The sequence below is a fragment of the Gekko japonicus genome, unplaced genomic scaffold (assembly GCF_001447785.1).
Source record: "Gekko japonicus isolate JY-2015 unplaced genomic scaffold, Gekko_japonicus_V1.1 scaffold3083, whole genome shotgun sequence".
Taxonomy (NCBI): domain Eukaryota; kingdom Metazoa; phylum Chordata; class Lepidosauria; order Squamata; family Gekkonidae; genus Gekko; species Gekko japonicus.
The window spans coordinates 146,664-169,823 of NW_015164293.1; the positions used below are offsets into that span (position 1 = coordinate 146,664).

The 23,160-nt window shown below is 50.5% G+C and overlaps 1 protein-coding gene across 1 annotated transcript in view; it reads left to right on the plus strand.

Annotated features, from left to right (window-relative positions):
* The window catches only part of CDC25B (cell division cycle 25B), a 34,321-nt gene extending 31,197 nt beyond the window's left edge, over nucleotides 1–3,124 (plus strand). Inside the window, 3 exon segments of the mRNA XM_015408789.1 lie at nucleotides 1–74; nucleotides 182–293; nucleotides 2,934–3,124. The exon segment at nucleotides 1–74 is cut by the window's left edge and continues 22 nt beyond it. Coding sequence (XP_015264275.1) covers nucleotides 1–74; nucleotides 182–293; nucleotides 2,934–3,074 — 327 coding nt within the window. The 3' untranslated portion in view covers nucleotides 3,075–3,124.
* The last annotated feature ends 20,036 nt before the right edge of the window (nucleotides 3,125–23,160 follow it).

A 23,160-nucleotide genomic window follows, 5' to 3' on the forward strand; every position in this document is an offset into this window, starting at 1 on the left:
GTGCCCTTTGACGCCGCCAAGCGGGTGATCGTCGTCTTCCACTGCGAGTTCTCTTCCGAGAGGGGCCCCAGGATGTAAGTGGTTCTTGGCTCGCGGCAGCCGGAACGAGGAGGCAGACTGTGCCGCTTTGTTCGCGTACAGCTCCCGTTGACCTGGCCTCTTCTCCGTTTGCCTTCCCCAGGTGCCGTTTCGTGAGGGAGAAGGACCGCGCCTGCAACGAATACCCTTCTCTGCACTACCCTGAAATGTACATCCTGAAAGGAGGCTATAAAGAATTCTTTCCCCAATACCAAGTGAGTGGTGGCGGGAATTGCCCTCTCTGGGGGTGTCGTGTGACGGCCACAGGAATAAATGGCTTTAAAAGGGGATTAGATAGATTCGTGGAGGATAAGTCTAGCCGTGGCTGCTAGCCCTGGTGGCTGAGGGGAACCTCCCCTTTCAGAGGCACTAACGTCCTCTGGATCCCGGAGCCAGGAGGCAACATCGGGGAAGGCCTCGGCCTCTCTGCCCTGTTGTCGGACCTCCAGTGGAATTGACTTTTCACATTACCATTCTAAACCGAGTGTTAGTCGATGTTGGCCTGATTTCGAGTGAAGTGATACAGGGATGGGGGTTTCATACAGCGGATTTCCTTCCATTCATGGGTTATCTTGGAAGCACTGTGACAATTCCCCACCCCCGGCCACCCTTTTTTGCTGCATCCTCTTCCTCGGACTTTTTAAAAAACGTTCTAAGGGTGTGGTCAGACGGCGTGTGCTGGAGCGGTTTAAATTGCTCCAGCCCCGATGCGGTCTTCTTTAACCTGGAGAATCGCGATCTTTAATCTTGCTCCGGATCGCTGCGCAGCCACATCGCTCCCCGCCATCCACACGTCTAAACGCTAAAACTAGGCACCATTTAAACATTGTTTTTAGTAACGTGGTGGCAGACCTCCGCCTATGCGCACACTGCCAGCGCTTTTTTTAAAATGGTGGGCGAAAAGTGGAACGCTCAGGCAGCCTTTGAGCGGGGAGGGGGCTTAAACTGGAAGTGGCTCGACACCGCAGGAGCGATCAGACGTCAGAAAAGTGCGGCTGGAACCGGAGAATCAGGAAAACACCACTTGGGGGACCTGGTATCAAAATACTCCGGGTTAAAGCGGTTTTGAGCCAGAAAACGACAGCTGGGGATGGGAGGCAGATGTTGACTGCGTGATCACGCAGATAAAATCCGTTTCTGAGGCGGGCCGAAAGCTGACTAAACGGCCCGTCTGAATGCACCCTAAGGTGAGCACTGTCGCGCTAAACTGCCATAGCACCATTTACAGCCACGTGCCCTGATGATGACATAACGATCGTAGCTTTGCAGTGCGAGTCTAATTCTGCAACAGGAGAGAAATCGAAACGTGATTAATCTTGCCCCAAAGATCCTTTTGTGGTCTCTAGTTGGCTTGGCCGGTGGTAGATTCTTCAAGGCTCAAATGCTTCTTATTTTAGTTAAGATGCCTTCACTTAGCTTTTTTTACATAGCTGGGCCCAAAGCCGCTTATGGGAACACCAAAAAACACAGTTGAAATAAAGTGTATACTGAGGACATCCTGGGACAATTCTGGTTCTTAACAGTGAGCCTCTTAGGGCAGCGGTCCCCTGGCATTCTTGAGCCTGTGGAGACATTTGGAATTCTGACACAGTGTGGTGAGCGCAGCCACAAAATGGCCGCCGCTGTGTGAGGAGCCAGCCACAAAATGGCCACCACCGTGTGAGGAAACAGCCACAAAACGGCTGCCGCCAACGTATGAGGAGCCAGCCACAAAATGGCTGCCGCAGCTTCCTTTCAGTCACCCAGTGAAGATTCTTGTGACAGGGGTGGCCGCCGCCACCACCAAAGCAGTGTTTTTAAAAATCTGCACAGCCAGGTAAATGTCCAGTGGCCGAGCATGAAGATAGTTTCGGAGGGCAGCTTAGAGGCCCGGAAAATCTTGTTGGAAGTCAAATCTAAGTGGCTAGTCAGAAGTCCTTCTGGGTACAAGGCTTCTAAAAAAAAAAAAGAAATTTCTGAGCAGAGGCCAAATCTACCTCCAGCCGAGCCAACTAGAGCCAGTTTGGTGTAGTGGTTAGGAGCACAGATGCTAATTTGGGAGGACCAGGCTTGATTCCCCACTCCTCCACGTGCAGCTGCTGATGTGGCCTTGGGTCAGTCACAAGTTCTCTCAGAGTTGTTCTCTCAGGAGCAGTTCTCGAAAGAGCTCTCAGCCCCCCCTGTCAGTATCTCTTATGGGGAGGGGAAAGGAGAGGAGACTGCAAGCCGCTCTGAGACTCCTTCGGGTAGTGAAGGGCGGGGTATAAATCCAGTCTCTTCTTCCACCTCACAGGGTTGTTGTGAGGATAAAATTGAGGGGAGGAGAACGGTGTAAGATGCTTTGGGGTCCCCATTAGGGGAGAAAGGGAGGGTACAGTTTGGTGTAGTGGTTAAGTGCGGGGACTCTAATCTGGGAGAACTGGGTTTGATTCCCCACGCTGTAATGCAGTTGCTGACCTTGGGTTCTTTCCTTCCTTCTCTTTTATTTATTTATTTATTTATTTAATTCGATTTATTTAATTCGATTTATACCCCGCCCTCCCCGCAATTTCTTTCTGTCTGTCTTTCACCAGTTTGGTGTAGCGGTTAAGTGCGGGGACTCTAATCTGGGAGAACCGGGTTTGATTCCCCACACTGTTGCAGCTGCTGACCTTGGGTCAGTCACAAGTTCTCTCAGAGCTCTTCTTGAAAAAGAGCCGTTTCTGTCTGAGCTCTCTCAGCCCCACCTGCCTCTCAGGGTGTCTGTTGTGGGGAGGGGAAGGGGAAGGAGTCTGTAATCCGCTCTGAGACTGGGTAGTGAAGGGCGGGGTATAAATCCAATGGAGGAGAATTGAGTGGCTGCTGCCCGTTGGTAACCGGTCTCTTGGCCTCCCCAGGTGCACTGTGACCCCCAGGACTACCGCCCGATGCACCACAAGGACTTCAAGGAGGACCTGCGCCGGTTCCGCCAGAAGAGCCGCACGTGGGCGGGCGAGAAGAGCAAGCGGGAGCTCTACAGCCGCCTCAAGAACTGCTAGGACCCCGGGACGAGGCGGGGACTTGTGGGGGGTGGGGGGAAACGACGACTTGGATAGGGTGCATGTCAAACGGAGCGTTTTTGTCTGGCTTTTTTTTTTTTTGAGGGGAGGGTTCCTTCTCCACTGCTGGTTTCTACGATGCAGAAAATCAAGAGATCCTTTTCAGCCGTTCTGGTTCCGTTTTGGAGACTTTTTGGGGGAGGGGGACTGCACCGTTCTTTTTTGCGACGGCCAACTGCTCTGATCCTAAGGATACCTCTGGTTCCAGCTGGCTGGAGCCCCCCCTCGTGACGCTGTGAATCTTCCTCTGAGACTTGGGCGGTTCGTGGCTACCGGTCCGGCCCGAACACCACGCGCTTTTCCTTCTCTCCATTGGGAAGTCTCCAGAACGCTGCTTTTCCATGCGTGCCTGAGCCATGTTGGGGGATATCATTTTACTTGACTTGGTGTTCTTTCGAGGACAGAAACCCAGGCAGTTGTTAAAGAACACCCCCTTGCCGTGCCGGAAGATTTGGGTGCACGAGATAGTTGCTGTTGTCGCGAGTGGTGTGTGTGCACGCGCGCATTGGTCCTCCTCTCGTCTCCAGTCTCTCTTTTAAAGCAAACTAGGCGAGCTGCGACTGGACTCTAGAGTATTTCAGCCTGTTCTCAGCGTTGCGATCTTTTGGAGGGCGGGCTTCCATTTGTGGAAGAAGCCCCTGAAATTCTGCTGTAGCTATGTCAATGAGCGGGTGTGGCCCACCCAGGAGAGGCAGAGAGGAAGGAAAGGGCTTTTGTTTTTTGAACTTGCATGCAGAAGACAAATATCTTTGGGGGATTCGGGGAGGTTTTGGACAGAACAGGGGAACCGTTGGGAATCGCCGTGGGAGTTCTGCAACAGAGAGAATCCCTCTTTTAAAAGGGACGGTTCCCGCGTGGGAACCAAGGTAGCTCTCCCCTTGTGGCTTAAATGTCCTTTGCAGTCGGCCAGCATCTGAACTGAGGAGGGATTTTGGCAGCCAGGTGTGTTTGTGGGTGGCCCCCACCCCCTGTGTACCTCTGGGAAGAGGCTTAAGAGTGGCAGAAGAAGGACGCCCGTTGAATAAATCGGGCTTTTCTAATGGTATTTGGATTTAGCCACTCTTAAGTCAAAGTCCCAAAGCTGGCCATGTTGGTTGGTTTCCTCTCTGTTCAGATGTTCAGAGTTCAGACTGGTTCACCGAGATGGGACTGTGCCAGGCAGGTACATACACTCCATATATAGTCCTCTTTCCATTTTTTGTTTTGGTGAGCAGGGTTCGGACGGTAGAAGAAGGAGGTGTCATAGAGGCCTTCAAACGTCAGAACTCTGATGCGTCAGATGGGAGGGGCCCATGGGTTGAAAGGCATCATGCTGGAAGAAACGCTCCTTTCGTGTAGAAAGCCAGCATCTCAAAAGGGGGAAAGTCCTTCTCGCCTTCTCCCTGCAGAGCTGCTTTGCCTAAAATGGGCATTCCTTCGGGTGCAGATGCTTCCTTCGCCATCTGAAGCAGGACGTGTCAGATGCAGGTTGATACGCTCAGTGAGAACGCAGTCCTAATGTTCTGTCGTCTCACATTCTGGGCCAAAATGCTGAATAAAGACCAAGGGCTTTTCCGCATTCGCCTCTTCCTAGCCTGTGTGTTTCTGTTATTCCCTGTGGGTTGTTTTTTCCCTGTTCTGCATGTGTTTTGTTCCGTCTAGTGGTCGGTTCTATGTTACATCACTGCATGTCCTGCTTAAAAACTGCAGGTTTTTATGCCGGACGTAAAGCAAGGTAACATGGAATCCACCACTAGAGGGAGCAAAACGTGTGTGGAGCAGAGGGCCCCCCCCAATCAATGGGAACACACAAGCAAGGAAAATGAGGGTGCCTAAAAGCCCCAATACTGGGAGGGGGCAAAGCTAGGGGGCCCCCAGAGCTTCAGTTCTGCTTTTTCTTGCACCTGTGCCCCTGCTCAACCTCTTGGGGGGAAAGCTGTATCTAGAGTCAGAAGCAGCATCCAGGTGTGTCAATACAGGCCTTCCTCCGCTACTAGTCTAGTGCAAGCCCCTCACCCCCCATAAGTCGAGGGTGCTTTGACAGCAGCTGGGTGTGCAAGCTCCCAATCGTGTTCTCTCGAAGGCCACGAGCCATCATTGCTGTCCTTCTAGAGGAGGCAAAAGAGGCACTCATGCACACAAGAAGGCACTCGATCTGTCTTGGCTTGGGGCTCTGGCCACGATCCGTGCCTCTTCCAGTCGTGCTGCCCAAACAAGGGGAGAGAAAGCACTTAAAATATACCGATTTGCACAGAAAGGACCGATTCCCACGTTGCGCTTTGTACAAGGACGTGTGTATTTTGCAGCGTGGGAAATGGCCCCACTTAGATGTGTCTCCGTCATCTTAATAAAAGCACAGAAGTTGATTCGGGGAGGGAGGGTGTTTCAAATGGGGCCCGTTCTCCTCCCCATTTTACAGAGCAGGGACCTGCATGTAAAGACTTACGAAACACAGGGAGGCCGCCGGGAGTGGCTCCGTCAGAAGCCACAGAGGAGTCGCTTTTCATTTCCCCAGCTGTAGCCTCTTTTCAGGAAACACCAAACTCCCTGTGACCGTTAACACCTCTCTTTTTTAAACCCACCAGTCACTCGTTTGCATTTGTTCTTAATGGAAAGTAGGTCATGAAGCCATTTTTTTTACATTCCGCGCCATTCTGTAATTAGGGATCATTTTTTTAAAAATACATTTTAAATCACAATGCTAACCCCTAAGCCAACCGATGCCACCTGTTCACCGGTCGGTTACCTAGCCGGCGAGGTGGAATCTTCCCAAGACGTCCCAGAAGTGCCTTTGAATGGTCCGCAGGTGATTTGGTAGTGAGCCTGGAACCCAGAGCAGAAATGAAAGGGCTCTGCGGGGGGAGAAAAAAAGAATTCTGGGTGCAGTATAGAGGGGAGAACTTGAGAAAATATTATTTTATTCCAGAAGTAAGAAGCCCTTCTGTATAGGGGGAGGGAATTGTAATGTAAGGGGAATGGGTTGTTATTGGGGGGTTTTAGAACGGGGCGACCCTATGGAAGATAGCTACCCTGAACGAAGATGTGCACAGAGAGAAGGTGGGCTGCATCTAGGCCCTCTCTAGTTCCCAGGCTTTTGAGAGAGAATTGCACGTCTGTCCAACATTAATTGCAAACTCAAGCACCCGGTCCTCATGGTGCTGGAAATCAAGCATCGATGGATGCTCCGTTCAGGAGCTACCCTGAGCGAAGATGTGCACAGAGAGAAGGTGGGCTCCATCCAGACCCTCTCTGGTTCCCAGGCCTTGAGAGAGAATTGCCCGTCTGTCCAACGTTAATTGCAAACTCAAGCACCCGGTCCTCATGGTGCTGAAAATCAAGCATCGATGGATGCTCCGTGCGTGTCACCCTGGCTATTTGTGTGTCTTGTTGGGGTGACTTGTGCATAAAACCTTTTTTAAAATCCGTGTGAAATCTAGCAATGTTATTCGAAGGACTGAGGCTGTAGCCTGGATGCAGGGGGGGATATCGCCTGTGTGGAAAGGGCACTAATGTAGAGCCTGTGGTTTGGGAAGAGAGTCCTCCAGACTACATTGGGGGCAATTGGGTCTCTCCTTTGCTGCCCTGTCCTTGTGCAGTTTAGATGTCAGTCTCCTGCTCTTCTCTGAAATCCACACTGAAGTTCAGCCTGAATTTTTCTCTGAATCAAAGGAAAAAATTCTTGGGAGTGCCAGTTTTGGGCTGCGACCCAAAAACAGGAATTGCACATGGCTGCTACGCAATGCAGTGCAGGCGGACGTTTTGGAAGCGTGCTCTTTTTTCCTTAATATCTGCGGTTCCGATCCAGCCAGCCCTCGGTCTGTAGAAGCCTCCTTTTCTTCCCAGACGTCTTCCGTCTCTGGATGGGTTTGGCAGTTTACTCAAAGGGGTAAAATCTGGTTGAAGTCAAAAGCATTTCTGTGGGGCGAAACGTGGGCCTGCCCCCGGGCTAATCATGCGAAGCCAAATGTCGCAAGCAAGATGGTCCGTCATGCTGTGTGTGTGCGTGTACATTTGTGCTGATGAAAACGTGCTTGTTCTTTAAAAAAATGTGGATTTTTTTTAATCGTTTCAGTGTGTGAACGCCTCCCGCCCCCTTTTCCTAGGCAGTGATGTATAATCAGGGAACAAAATAAAAACTGCTAGGTTGTGGAGAAACGTCTGGATTCTTGGGTCTTCCATGGGTTCCTTGCGCTGGATCACTGGAGAGTGGGAGGGAAGATATGAAGGAGGCCTTTAGGCTTACTAGGACCCAGGGCTATTTTTGGGCAGGAACGCACAGGAACGGAGTTCCGGCTGGCTCCCGAGTTGGCAACGCCCAGCAGGAACTCATTAGCATCATAGGCCACACCCAACAGCAGAAACTCATTAGGATTGGCTACATTAGGGGGGTGTGGCCTAACATGCAAAGGAGTTCCTGCTACAAAAAAAGGCCTGGGTTTGGACCACAAACAAGGTAAACAGATTAAGAAGCAAAAGGTGGGTGTGGCTGGATGACCACACTTCTGGCAACACGGGGCTGCGGCCTAATATGCTAATACGTTTCTGCTGTTGGGTGTGGCCAATTATGCTAATGAGTTCCTGCTGGGGTTTTTCTACAAAAAAAGCCCTGCTAGGACCTCTTTTGTTCCCGAGCAGTTGCCTTGGAAGAAGTGTTTTCTTGGCTGGGTGTTCTCCAGTGGCAAAAAATTAAATGAAACTTCCCTTGAGGCTGACAGGTCCAAAACCCGATCCTGGAAGGTCTCTTCTCTCCCCTTGACCTAATGGAGGATTTGCTGTGATGGGTGACCGCCATGGGACACATGGAACCGTGCAAACCTCACGGGCAAGATTCTAGCCCTCCAGATGGAGTTGGAACGTGCATGAAAGCTGTCTTTCATTGAATCATCGAATCACTGAGTTGGAAGGGGCCCTCTAGTCCCACCCCCTGCTCATCAGTTCAGGATCAGCCTAGACCAGGAATGTCAAACATGCGGCCCGGGGGCCACATCAGGCCCCCGGAGGGCTTCTATCAGGCCCGCAGTGGAACTGGCCATCTCCTGCTTCCAGTGTTGCCACCGCCAGCTTGGTGTAGTCGTGTAAGGATCCACAGCAAGACAACGAAGTACACGCTTCCAAGAAGGTTTTACTTTTATTGAAAAGCCATAGATGCAGTAACATGAACACTGTTAGGAATGGCGGGTTACCTATGCCCCCCCAAGTACTACCCAATTAGATGGCCTCCTGCGCGTGGGCATTTGGCAGATTCTCTAACGGCTGCGAAGCTGGGAACGTAAGAAGCTCCCACGAAACCTAGACACTACCAACTCCTCCAGTGACCTTGATAGAGACGCGTTACAACTTTGAAGCAATTAAGCGCATGGAAAGGAATGCAAAGCAATTAGAAACATACACCACACTCATGGCAGCTTCAGCTGACAAGTGGTTAAGTACGCAGACTCTTAATCTGGGAGAACCAGGTTTGATTCCCTATTCCTCCACTCGCAGCTGTTGGATGACCTTGGGTAAGCCGTAGTTCTGATAAGAGCTGTCTTTGAAAAAGAGCAGTTTCTGTCGAGAGCTCTCTCAGCCCCGCCTACCTCACAGGGTGTCTTGTGGGAAGGGGAAGGAGTTTGTAAGCCGCTCTGAGACACCTTTGGGTAGTGAAGGGCCGGGTATAAATCCAATCTCTTCATCATCATCATAGCTTGCTTCGTCAGATTCTCTTCATCGCTCAGCCATTTCATGTTTTAACCTGGGTCCGAGACTCGGAACTCTGAGCGTGAGATTTCTGTGGCGAATGTTAATAAATCAAAAGTAGCTTTGCAGCTTACAGAGCTAATGTTCTAAGCACGTTTTTATTTTAAGAAAAAAAATATTGTGTTTGTGTCCTTTATAAGGTTTATACCTCTGGTACCTGGCATTACATTTTATGACACACACGGCCCGGCCTAACAAGGTCTCATTTATGTCAGATCCGGCCCTCATAACAAATGAGTTTGACACCCCTGACGTAGAGCATCCCTGACCCGTGCCTCTCCAGCCGCTGCTTAAAGGCAGTCTGGTGTAGTGGCTAAGTGTGCGGACTCTAATTTGGGAGAGCTGGGTTTGATTCCCCACTCCTCCTCCACTTGCACCTGGCTGGATGACCTTGGGCAAGCCATAGTTCTGATAGGAGCTGTTCTTGAAAAAGGGCACTTTCTGTCAGAGCTCTCTCAGCCCCACCAGTTACCTCGCAGGGTGTCTGTTGTGGGGAGGGGAAGGGAAAGGAGATTGTCAGCCGCTCTGAGACACCTTTGGGTAGTGAAGGGCGGGGTAGAAATCCAATCTTCTTAAGGAGGGCCAGGGAGGGGGAGGTCACCACTCCCCCAGGCAGTTGCACAACTCCGACTGTAGAAATGTTTTTCCTCATATCCACCTTCCCACCCTTAATTTAAACCCATTGTATTGCAAGTCCTCTCCTCCGCTGCCAACAGGAACAGCTCCCTGCCCTCTAAGGGACAGCCCTTCAAATACTTCAAGAAAGCCATCCCGTCTCCCCTCCACCTCCTCTTCTCCAGACTGAACAGTCCCAAGTCCCCCCTCAGCATTTCCTCACAGGGCTCTTTGGTCTCCAGGCCGTCGAGGTCAGCATTGCACAATTAGGCTGAGAGAGGGTCTCTCATGTTGCCTCCTGTCCGATCCTTTTAACTGGAGGTGCCGGGGATTGAGATGAATTGCCCACATTTAAACCTGGAGAAAGGAGCTGCGGTGGCTCAAGGGGTTAAGAGACGCTGAACTGCAGGCTGTGGAAGGTCAGTAGTTCAGCAGTTCGAGACCCAAGTGCGCCGCATGACGGAGCGAGCTCCCGTCTCTAGTTCCAGCTCCTGCCAACCCAGCAGTTCGAAAGCAAGAGATTGCAAGTAGATAAATAGGTACCACTTCGGTTGGGAAGGTCACAGCGTTCCGTGCGCCTTGGTGTTTAGTCACGCCGGCCACATGACCACGGAAACGTCTTCGGACAGCGCTGGCTCTTCAGCTAGGAAACGGAGATGAGCACCCCAACCCTAGAGTCGGACTCGACTGGCTTTCGAGCAAAGGAACCTTTACCTTTACCTAAACCTGAAGAGGAGGCCTTGTGGACAAAGGACAGCTGTTCGTTGCACCTGGTTGATCCCCACAATTTCCGTATCATGGCTGCCCCTACAGGGCAATGGGGCTTCCACCATGGCAGGTGTCCCTGCATTTTCACTGGCCCAGTCCCTCCAGCAGTGGCGACCCCCTCCCCATGTCACATCACCAGGGGTTTTTCAGTTGTTTTCAACCTTAAAATCAGCAGTTTGTTGGTTGCAGCCAACCAACATTTCCCTGCCCTGCCCCTATTACCGTCTGTGGAGCTCCACAAAATGCTGATCCTGGGGGGGAGGGTGCCATGAAGAATGATGGGGAGGGGGAATCATAGAATAGAATCATAGAATGTTAGAGCTGGAAGGGACCTCACAGGTCATCTAGTCCAGCCTCCTGCACTCTGCAGGAGCACAGCCAAAAGAGCCCTACAACATACCCGAAAGATGGTCATCCAGCCTCTGCTTGGAAAAGTCCAGCGAAGGAGCCTCCACCACCTCCCGAGGAAGACTGTTCCACTGCTCAACCACTCTTTACAGTTTGGAAGTTTCTCCTGATACTTAGCCGGTATCGACTTCCTTGTAATTTCCACCCATTGGATCTAGTCTTGCAATCCGGAGCCAGAGAGAATAGATCCGCTCCATCTTCTACATGACAGCCCTTCAGATACTTGAAGGCTGCAATCATGTCTCCTCTAAGCCTTCTCTTTCCCAGGCTAAACAGACCCAACTCTTTCAGCCTTTCCTCGTAAGACTTAGATTCCAACCCTCTCACCATCCTGGTTGCCCTCTTCTGGACACGCTCGAGCTTGTCAACATCCTTCCTAAAATGTGGTGCCCAAAACCGGTCACAGAAGGGGGAATCATTGGAAATTGCTGTAATAGGGCAGGGGTTTCGATCCAGACTAAATCTGCAGTCTGCACGTTCTCTGAATTGCTGGTTTCCTTTTTTAAAAAAACAGTAACTCTCTAACCTCTTTCACTGAGAAGAGAAACTTCTATCTGCCATGAAAAGGTTAGATACTGTTTGTTGTTGTTAATGGAAGCTGGAAATGCAGCGAACTTGATAACATAGGATTCAAACACAATTATAGCAGTATTCAAACTCTTAACTGAAAAACAGCTCCCCCGGTGGCAAGATGGGGGAAATGGCCGCAGTGGGAACTGGGGTGGGGGGGACATGGCAGGACCAGGGAAATCTCAACTTCACCCACCCATATGGCACCCATCCTGCTTTTACTATAATCTTTGCTAAAGCTTCTTAGCCTCGTGTCAGACTCCTGCAACAATCAGAACCAACAACTCGCTTCTTCAGAAGGAAAGTTTATTGATACAGTATTGGCAGAGCATCTCTACGTCAGGTTCTGTGTTAAGACTAAAGCAAAAAAGTGCAGGGTGAACGGCAGGGCTATTTCTGGGCAGGAACGCACAGGAATGGAGTTCCGGCTGGCTTCAGAGCTGGCCACGCCCACTACAGCCACTACAGTGCGAGGCTACAGAGGGAAGGCCTGGAGAGCGACCCCCCCAGCAACTCCAAGGTGAGGGGGCCAAGGGGGCCCTGCCTCCCCTGGCCTGTCCAAGGGCTGGCTTGCCCGGGCCCCCTGCAACCTCGCGGTGCCTGGGCAAGCCAAGGGAAGGCATGGGGGTATGGCCTATTATGCTAATGAGTGGATGACCACACTTCTGGTAACACAGGGGTGTGGCCTAATATGCTAATACATTTTTGCTGTTGGGTGTGGCCAATTATGCTAATGAGTTCCTGCTGGGGTTTTTCTACAAAAAAAAGCCCTGCTAGGACCTCTTCTGTTCACGAGCAGTTGCCTTGGAAGAAGTGTTTTCTTGGCTGGGTGTTCTCCAGTGGCAAAAAATTAAATAAAACTCCCCTTGAGGCTGACAAGTCCAAAACCCGATCCTGGAAGGTCTCTTCTTTCCCCTTGACCTAATGCAGTGCGAGCTGACACCCAGCAGGTTCTCTGAATTGTTTTTCATTTTCTAAAGAGGAAATCTAGTCCCTTTCCTTGAGGAGACACAAGGGGAAAGGTGTATGTCTGCAATGAAAGTGGTAGACACTTCTTTTTTAAAAAAATAAAAGCTGGAAAGGCAGAGAGAACATTATATAGTTACAATGGTATTCAAATATTTTAAAACTGCCTCCCGGGTGGCAGGGTGAGGGAGTGGCTACCGGGGGAACAGGGGCAGGGGAAATGAGAAAACATGAACTTCCCCACCCCATCCAGCCTTTGCTACAATCTTTCCCGAAGCTTGGTAGAAAAGCAGGTTTAGGAAAGATCAGAGAAAAGCCAGAGAAACCTCAGGATCACAATGCAGTGGGGGTTTCCCGGCGGCACTTAAAGCTGGGATAAATAATCCCCCCCCCCCGCTTCAAGTTCTTAATAGCAGTGTTGCCCTACCCTGTCCCAGCTGTCAGTTAAAATAATTAAGTCCTGGGAAAATGTATCACGTGGGAAATGGGCGGCTTTAAGTGAAACCCGGCTGCAATTCTTGTTGATCAAGTTTTTAACTTTTAAAAGCGCAGGAAGGAATCCAACGGTCCTGGTTTTTTAAAAAAGGAACACCCCAGTCACGTTTTGATTCGGAGCCTTGTTGACTTGGCGTGGGTTTAACCTCAGCGCGGCCAGCGTTTCACGTGGCTGAGGGGGAGGAGGGCCAAACCCCAAATCTCTCCTGCTTGCCAAAACTTTGGAAAATCGCAGCTCGTGAGCAAACTGGCCGTGGATCAACACGTGCTGTGGCGCTTCAACGTTCCCGCAGCAGCTCATGTTGACGTTAGGCTTAATCTAAGAAGACTTGGCCGACTTTTCCTTCCCACCGGCTGCTGCTCTGGGATTCCTTGCAGCTGTTTCAGAAGGCCCAGGTGCCCAGAAGCAGAAAGGGGAAGCGCAAACCGCTTCCTGTTTTGGGTGCTCCTGTCTGTCTTTATCGCCCGTTGTGAGAGATCACGTGCGCACGACTTCTAATAAAAATACTTGAAACGGAGACTGTTTGGCCTGTGGAAATGGTCTGGATTATTGATTTTGGAAAACAAATTTCACAGGTGTCCGTGCCGGACCTTGAGACAAGGAGAGGGAAGTAAAAGTCGGGACTTCAGCAGCCAGTGCTGAAATACCTAAAGGGGCAAACGTTTTTATTTATTTATTTTTAAATGCAGTTCTTCTCAAGTCGCTGCTGACATGTGAGCCTAAGATTTCTTGACAAAACATCAGATGGAGGTAGTTTATAGTGAATCAGACCCTTCCTCCATCAAGGTCGGTATTCTCAACCAGTGTTCCCTCTAAGCTGAGTTAGCTAGCTCACAATTTTTTAGCCTCCGGCTCACACATTTTTGTCTTAGCAAAAAAAAAAAAAAAAAAAGGTTGGAACACTTTCCCTATGAGGAAAGGTTAAAGCGCTTGGGGCTCTTTAGCTTGGAGAAACGATGGCTGAGGGGTGACATGATTGAGGTTTATAAGATTATGCTTGGGAAAGAACAGGTAGAGAAAGAGGTACTTTTCTCCCTTTCTCACAATACAAGAACTCAAGTGGGCACTCCATGAAATTGCTGAGCGGTCGGGTTAGAACGGATCAAAGGAAGTCCTCCTTCACCCAAAGAGTGATTAACACTTGGAATTCACTGCCACAGGAAGTGGTGGTGGCTACAAGCATGGATGGCTTCAAAAGGGAATTAGATAAGCATATGGAGCAGAGGTCCATCAGTGGCTCTTAGTCACAAGGTATAGATAGGGACTCTGGGGCAAGTGATGCTCTATCATCTTGGTGCTTGGGGGGGTCAACAGTGGGAGGGCTTCTAATGTCCTGGCTCCACTGGTGGACCTCCTGGTGGCACTGGTATTTCTGGCCACTGTGTGACCCAGAGTGTTGGACTAGATGGGCCTTTGGCCTGATCCAACATTGGCGTCTCTTATGTTATGTTCTCAGTAAGGAGGGCTCCAGAGCAAACTAATTTATGCAGCAGCCAAATCGCTCGTTCACAACTTTAGTGCCAATAACTCACAGAGTAGAATTTCTGCTCACAAGACTCCATAGCTTAGAGGGAGCATTGTATCTCAACAGCACTCCAGGGTCTCAGGTTATGGGTGGGAGGGAGCTCTCTGGGAGTGGGGGGGCAGGCGATGTCACTGCACAATTTCCCCGATGTGATGACATTACACAAAAGTAATGTCATCACGTCCGGGACATCGTGCAGCGGCGCTGTGGTTTAATGGCAAAACCCTTACCGATACGTTAAACTTCATTGTTTTTGAGGGGAGAATGAAACACACGCCAAAATCTTTCCGATTAATGCAGTTCAAACTTTTATATTGCTAAACTGTGGCTAAGATAGTGCCTTGCAGGGGTCATTTTGAGGGGGAATGACCCGAAACGGCGTTCCGGGAGTAAGAAGCCCAGGCGTCTGGTTGGCGGGGGAAGGGGAGGCGGGCAGACATGCCCCCCTTTCTCCCCTGAGCCTCTCCGCTTTTGCGGAGAAACTTGGGGAAGGGGGGGGATTTAAATTCCTTTCTTTCCCTTCCCCATCTTTGTCAGGGGGTGTGGCATATGCAAATGAGTTGTGCAAATGAGATCCTGCACCTCTTTTTCTATGAAACGACCCCTGGTGCCTTGACATTCATTATGCACCCCGCCCTTCACCAAAATCTGATCATATGATACAAATTTGTACCACTTACAAAAATGGGTACTACTGAACAAAGGGTGTGGACCCTACAATCAAGAGTGTGCTTTTACTTACAACACACAGTTCCTCCTCTGGGAACACAGGCCTCTCCTGAGTGAGGTCCAGCCAGTGCTGTGTCCCACCAGCGCTGGCAGAGGGTTTGGCTGGCGCCCCTCCTCTTTGGCTCAGACCCAGAAGCATGTGCCATCTGCTGCCCACACACAAGGGACCTCAGCAGCTGGCGGGGCGGCAACTGCCATAAAGGGTGTTTCCTCCTGACTCACAGCCGGCGGCAATCATTTGGACTTCAGAGCTGTTTTCTTCTGGCGTTTTCAGTTTCAGTTTTATAAACAATGAGATACCGTGAACAAAAAAGAAAATATAACAATGGGGACAAGTCTACACATGAACATCTATAAAAGGTTTCCAAATATCTAAAAATGTTTCCATATGCAATTGTCAATGTGCCCTAATGTTCAGATGTTGATAAGATTCTAAGGACCTCAATCCATTGGGTTACAGGAGTTAGACTTTAATTTCTTTACTGCTGTAAGCAGGCCTCTTTTTGTAGAAAAAGCCCAGCACGAACACTTTAGCATAATAAGCCACACCCAACAGCAGAAATTCATTAGCATATTAGGCCACACCCCTGATAGCACAGCTCATTAGCACATTAGGCCGCACCCCCATGTTACCAGAAGTGTGGTTATCCAGCCACGCCCACCTTTTGCTTCTTATTCTGTTTACCTTGTTTGTTGTCAAAACCCAGGGCCTTTTTTGTAGCAGGAACTTCTTTGCATGTTAGGCCACACACCCCTAATGTAGCCAATCCTAATGTGTTTCTGCTGTTGGGTGTGGCCTATTATGCTAATGAGTTCCTGCTGGGCGTGGCCAACTTGGGAGCCAGCCGGAACTCTGTTCCTATGCGTTCCTGCCCAAAAATAGCCCTGCTCCTTTCCCTTCCCCTCCCCACAACAGACACCCTGGGAGGTAAAAGAAGAAGAAGAGATTGGATTTATACCCCGCCCTTCACTATCCAAAGGAGTCTCAGAGCGGCTTACAAATTCCTTTCCCTTCCTCTCCCCACAACAGACACCCTGTGAGGTCGGTGGGGCTGAGAGAGCTCTGATAGGAACGGCTCTTTTTCAAGAACAGCTCTGACAGAACTACAGCTTGCCCAAGGTCATCCAGCAGCTGCAAGTGGAGGAGTGGGGAATCAAACCTGGTTCTCCCAGATTAGAGTCCATGCACTTAACCACTACACCAAACTGCCCTACACCAAGAAGAGATTGGCCTTATACCCCGCCCTTCACTACCCAAAGGAGTCTCAGAGCGGCTTACAAACTCCTTTCCCTTCCCCTCCCCACAACAGACACCCTGTGAGCAGTGTTCCCTCTAAGCTGAGTTAGTGTGAGTTAGCTCACATTTTTTTAGCCTCTGGCTCACACATTTTTGTCTTAGTTCAGGAAGGAGGGCTCCAGAGCAAACGAATTGATGCAGTAGCCAAATTGCTTGCTCACAATTTTAATGCCAGTAGCTGACAAAAAAGAATTCTTGCACACAGGACTCCACAGCTTAGAGGGAACATTGCCTGTGAGGTGGGTGGGGCTGAGAGAGCTCTTGACAGAAACTGCTCTTTTTCAAGCACAGCTCTTATCAGAACTATGACTTGCCCAAGGTCATCCAGCCAGGTGCAAGTGGGGGAGTGGGGAATCAAACCCGGTTCTCCCAGATAAGAGTCCACGCACTTAGCCACTACACCAACTGGCTCTAAGCTGAGTTAGTGTGAGCTAACGCACCGTTTCTTAGCCTCCTTAGCTCACACATTTTTGCCTTAGCTCAGGAAAAATGGCTCCGGAGCAAACTAATTCATGCAATAGCCAAATCGCTCGCTCACAACTTTAATGCCAGTGGCTCACAGAGTAGGTTTTTTTGCTCACAAGACTCCACAGCTTAGAGGGACCATCGGATACCACTACTTTATTCACAGGCTCTGGCTCTTAAGTGTGTGTTAAGTGAGTTGCTTCCAATTTATGGCAAACCAGTAAATTAATAACCTCCAAAACGTCTCCTCAGTAACAGTCTTGCTCAGGTCTTGCAAACTGAGGGCCGCAGAGGCTTCCTTGGGGGAGTCAACCTGTCTCCTGTTGGGTCTTCCTCTTTTTCTCTTTTCCTGCCGGCTTCAACTTTTCCTAGCATGATTCTCTTTTGCCAATCAGAAACCATTCTGTTTCTCCGTATTCTGTCCTAACTGTAGCCTTTTGTCCAGAGTACAGGTTGCAAATCGAAACAATCAGATGTTGGGGCACACCCATTTCCTTTAAAAACCAACCGTGACTTTTCGCGATCCACGCAGTCAAAAGCTTTGCTGTAATCTATGAAACACGAACTGATTTTCTTCTGAAATTCTCTCGTGTGCCCCAGTAACCAATCTTAATCTGCAATGGGATCTCTCTCGCGCTTCCTTTTCTGAATACAGCTTGAACATCTGGCCTTTCTCTTTCCAAATACGGCAACAGTCTTTGTTGTAAGATTTTGAACATCACTTTATTTGCGGATAAAACTAGATGTGGTTTTCAGACCTATGGGGGACATTCTGGAACAGAGGCTGATGTGTGTGTGTATTTAGCAGTGTATCTGTCCTTTTTGGGATGTCTTTAACTGCTGGTTGGCAGGCAGAAATCAATCCATGAAACCCTTTACAACAGCAGTGCAGTGATGAGGAGAGGTACCTCTGTTGAACTTCTGTCTGCTTTGCACCATTATGAAGGAGGAGGAGGAGGCTAGCTTCCAGCTCCTGGTTCAGAGCAGCTCGCAGCATCAATCTCCAGGAAGGGTTTTTTAAAAAGTCCCTTTACGGCCGCCCTTGAGCCCAGCCGCTGCCCAGGGGGAGGAGGCCAGGAGGGGGGGGAGCTGCCGGGAAAGCACTCACGAGGCCTCCCAACGTGATGGGGAAGGGCGCGGCCCTGTGGTTTGCCCTGGCACGGAGGCCTCGGCGGCTGTGCCAAGAGCTTGCGGGATGCCCTTGGGGCACTGTGCCAGGAGCACAGCATGTGGCCGGCTTCCCTGGCTGAGGCCCCAGGCCGGGCTCGGCATCACCCACCCCTGGGGCTGGAGCTCCGGTTCCACCATCGCGTTCTGGGGAGCCGGAGGGCCAAAGTCTGGGGTGGCCGTTGGCGGGGGCGGGTGGCAGGACAAGGTTCCCCTTGCTCGGAACCCAGTCGACTCCGACGCTAGGGTTGCGCGTCTCCCTTTCCAAGCCGAAGAGCCAGCGCTGTCCAAAGACGTTTCCGTGGTCATGGGGCCGACACGAAGCGGGGTTTCTAAGGTTGCCAACCTTCTCCAGGTGGGGCCTGGAGATCTCCCGGAAAGACAGCTGGTCCCCAGACCAATGTTCCCTCTAAGTTGTGGAGTCTTGTGACCAAAAAATCTACTTTGTGAGCTACTGGCATTAAAGCTGTGAGCAAGCGATTTGGCTAATGTATAAATGAGTTTGCTCTGGAGCCCTCCTTCCTGAGCTGAGACAAAAATGTGTGAGCCAGAGGCTACAAAACTGTGAGCTAGCTCACACTCACTCAGCTTAGAGGGAACAGTGCCCCAGACCCCAGCTCCACTAGAGGAAAGGGCTACTTTGGAGAGGGTTTTTTTGGGGGGGGGGGGTTATGGTAGCGTATTGTGCTGATATGCCCACCATTCCTAGCCTCGGCCCCCCAAACCTCCAGGAATTTTCTCACCCAGAGTGGCCAACCCTAGTTGGCAGAGCGCATCCATGGCTGCGCAGAAGGGAACCCTGGTGCTGGAGGGTGCGAGGGCCTGATCCAGCTTGAAGCTCCGGCTTCTCTTGCCCGTGGAGTGGAGCCGGTGCAGGGATGGTCTAAAAGGAAGGACAGGATTGCCCATTGGAAACAATGGGAGACGCTGGAAGGCCCATTGGAAAAAAGGGGAGCCCGGAATGCCAATTGACTTGCATGGGCTCCATTGGAAAACATTAGAGTACAAGTAGAGTGGCAATAAAAATGCGGAATGGATTTTCCATTAGGGTCTCAAGGCCCAAATACACTAGTCTGGGGATGGAATGAGAGACCACGGAGTGGAATGACAGCCCCTGGGAGTAACAGAAGTGTTCTGGGACTGGAATGAGTGACCACGGAGTGGAATGAAAGCCCCAGGGTGGAGCAGGAGTGTTCTGGGACTGGAATGACAGGCCTCAGAGTGGAATGACAGCCACAGGGTGTAGCAGGAGTGATCAGGGACTGCAATGAGAGACCAAAAAGTGGATAGCAGCCCTAGGGTGTAGAATGACAGCCCCAGGGTGTAACAGGAATGTTCAGGGACTAGAATGACAGGTCCTGGAGAGGAATAACAGCCCCAGGGTGTAGCAGGAGTGTTCAGGGACTGGAATGGGAGACCACGGTGTGGAATGACAGCCCCAGGGTGGAGCAGGAGTGTTCTGGGACTGGAATGACAGGTCCCGGAGTGGAATGACAGCCCCAGGGTGTAGCAGGAGTGTTCAGGGACTGGAATGAGAGACCGCAGAGTGGAATGACAGCCCCAGGGTGGAGCAGGAGTGTTCTGGGACTGGAATGACAGGCCCTAGGGTGGAATGACAGCCCCAGGGTATAGCAGGAGTGTTCAGGGACATGAATGAGAGACCCCAGAGTGGAATGACAGCCCCAGGGTGTAGCAGGAGTGTTCTGGGACTGGAATGACAGGCCCTAGGGTGGAATGACAGCCCCAGGGTATAGCAGGAGTGTTCAGGGACATGAATGAGAGACCCCAGAGTGGAATGACAGCCCCAGGGTGTAGCAGAAGTGTTCTGTGACTGGGATGACAAAATAAGCAGGGTGCCTCTTGCTTTTAACAAAGCGGGGGGAGGCTGCAAGACAAAGCTATCTGGGAGGAAGAAGTCCTTTGAGCTCTGTCTTGCAGCGGGATCTTCTCTCTTTCTCGGATTTTGTCCCCCTCGCTCCTAACCGCCCCCCCCAAGGGAGACCCAATTCTTTAGCCATTAGACCCTACTGCCGTACAGCAGCCAAAGGCAGTTCATCATATCTGGGGAGTGGGGATGCGGGGTAAGGAAGCCCTCCGACGGGAGTCAAGCCTCACCTCACTCTAGGCACCAACAGCATTAAAGCATCAAACAACTTTCATATATTGTGTGCTGATTTGCTGTATGTATAGACTGGTAACTTCCATTTCAATGTCTCTGGAGAAGTGTGCACACAAAAGCTTATACCTTGAATAAGATTTCGTCGGTCTTAAAGGAGCTTTGTTCAGTGGGTCGCCGAGTTGGTCTGAAGCCATAGAACAAAGTTCGAGTCCGCTTTCATGTGCGTGCGCACGTCTTCACGTCTGGGTAGAAGCTTTCATGCACACACACGTCTTCAGACATCTGAAGAAGGGTGTGCACACACAAAAGCGTATACCCAGAATTAAACGTTCTTGGCCTTAAAGGCGCCACTGGACTCAGACTTAGCATTAAAGACTAGCAGTTCTACGCTGGCATGATCTTTCATGGGACGCCGCTCACTGCAGCAGATAGAAGCACTTGTGTTTTAATATATTTTTAAAACGCTGAACTGCGGGTTGTGGAAGTTCAGCAGTTCGAGACCCGGGTGCCGCATGACGGAGTGAGCTCCCGTCTCTAGTTCCAGCTCCTGCCAACCTAGCAGTTCGAAAGCAAGAGATTGCAAGTAGATAAATAGGGACCACTTTGGTGGGAAGGTCACAGTGTTCCGTGCGCCTTGGTGTTTAGTCATGCCGGCCACATGACCACAGAAACGTCTTCGGACAGCGCTGGCTCTTCGGCTTTGAAACGGAGATGAGTCGGACTCGACTGGCTTTCGAGCAAGGGAACCTTTACCTTTAACCTTTTAATGTAAGCCGCCCTGAGCCTGCCTTGGCGGGGGATAGAAATTGAATAAATAAATAAATAAATACATGTTGTATGGTGTCTGTTGTGGGAAGGGACAGGGATTGTGAGCAGCTCTGAGACTCCTTCAGGTAGTGAAGGGCCAGGGGTATAAATCCAATCTCCTCCTCCTCCTCCTTGTCCAGGAAAGGGAGGTAGGTAATAAAAGGGCAGTAGGGCATTATCTTCAGCCACGCCAAAGTCTCTTGCTCTCCTCAGCCTCCACCCCCTACTTCCCCTGTGCCTGGAATTGATGATGCCACCTCATTCTTCACATTCTTTCCCAAATCTGCCTTTCCCGCCCACTTCTGCAACCAAGACCTGGTTTACACACAAGGTGGCGGTGCCCCCTGGTGGTAGATTGCTGAATCTGGCTTTGAAAAGTCTTTGCATTAAAAACTTCCTTGGTCTTGGAGGTGTTGGGACTCAACACTTAGTTCTCACATCTGTTTGTTGACTCTTGCATTTGTATGCTAATTTGCTGCTATTCACAGGTCTTTGCTGTTGTTGTTCAGTCGCACAGTCGAGTCCGACTCTTCGCGACCCCTTACCAACTGCTTTAATCCAATCTCAGCTATACTTATCACCAGGGGTCATTTCCTGTGGGAGTGCACAGGAGCAGAGCTCCGGCAGTAAGGAGCCCAGGGGGCGGGCACATGCAACAAGCCCTGCCCCCTGCTCCAAGCAGCCCTCAGTCAGGCCACAAGGAGAAAGAAGCAGCCAGGTAAGTTGCAGAGGCGCCCGTCCTGCCTTCAGGTACAAGCTCTTCCTCCTCTGTGAGGGCAGATCTGCGTTCCCCCCCAAATAGATAGCAATCAAAAACAGTCCAGTGGCACCTTTAAGAAGAAGAAGAAGAGATTGGATTTATACCCCGCCCTTCACTTGGAGTCTCAGAGCGGCTTCCAAACTCCTTTCCCTTCCCCTCCCCACAACAGACACCCTGTGAGGTGGGTGGGGCTGAGAGAACTCTGACACAAACTGCTCTTTTTCAAGGACAGCTGTGCCAGAGCTTGTGACTGACCCAAGGTCACATCAGCAGGTGCAAGTGGAGGAGTGGGGAATCAAACCCGGTTCTCCCAGATTAGAGTCCGCGCACTTAACCACTACACCAAAACTGGCTCTCTCCAAGTTTTATTCAGGTACAAGCTCTCCCTCCTCTGCGAGGACAGATCTGCACGTCCCCCCCTCCCCCCAATAGCTAGCAATCCAAAACAGTCCAGTGGAGACTGCGTGGTGGGTGTTGCCTTCTGACACACTTCCGGTGATGTCAGGGGGTGTGGCATATGCAAATGAGTTATGCTAATGAGCTCCTGCACCTCTTTTTCTACGAAATGACCCCTGTTTATCCCCCAGTTACTTATGCATCTTGACAGTCAACTAACTAACCTCTATCTATATGCAAGGCTTGAAGAAATTTGTTTCAATGTATCTGAAGTGTGCCTCCACACAAAAGCTTATGCCCAGAATCAAACTGGTTGCCCAGAATCAAACTGGCAGAACAAACCGGAGTGCTAAACTACTGCTAAACCAGACTGCTAAACTACTAGAGTTTGTTCTGCTGGATCCCGGCAAACAGAAATCTAGCAGACCAGGTGGTGTGGTTCCTTCTGTTTCTTGGCTGTGCTGGTTTTCTATTTGTAGGGAGTTGGCAAGGTGTTTTCCCCCCCATATATAGAAGAAGAAGAGATTGAATTTATACCCTACCCTTCACTTGGAGTCTCAGAACGGCTTAAAATCTCCTTTCCCTCCCGTTTTCCACAACAGACACCCTATGAGGTAGGTGGAGCTGAGAGAGCTCTTTCGAGGACTGCTCCTGAGAGAACAGCTCTAACAAAACTTGTGACTGGCCCAAGGTCACACCAGCAGCTGCATGTGGAGGACTGGGGAATCAAGCCCGGTTCTCTCAGATTAGAGTCTGCTGCTATGTTTGATCGCTAAATGAATGAATGAATAACATATACACCCCTTCTGCGTAGGTGAGTCACACACTCGCCGCCTTTATTGGTTTGTAACGCAGACTGTGACTGCAGCCATGAAATTAAAAGACGCCTGCTCCTTGGGAGGAAAGCGATGGCGAACCTAAACAGCATGATAAAAAGTAGAGACATCACCCTGCCAACAAAAGTCCGCATGGTCAAAGCAATGGTATTCCCAGTAGTCATGTATGGCTGCGAGAGTTGGACTATAAGGAAGGCCGAGCACCGAATAATAGATTCTTTTGAACGATGGTGCTGGAGAAGACTCTTGAGAGTCCCTTGGACTGCAAGGAGATCAAATCAGTAAGTCCTAAAAGAAACCAACCCTGACTGTTCCCTGGAAGGCCAGATAATGAAACTGAAGCTCAAATACTTTGGCCACCCAATGAGAAGGGAGCACTCACTGGAG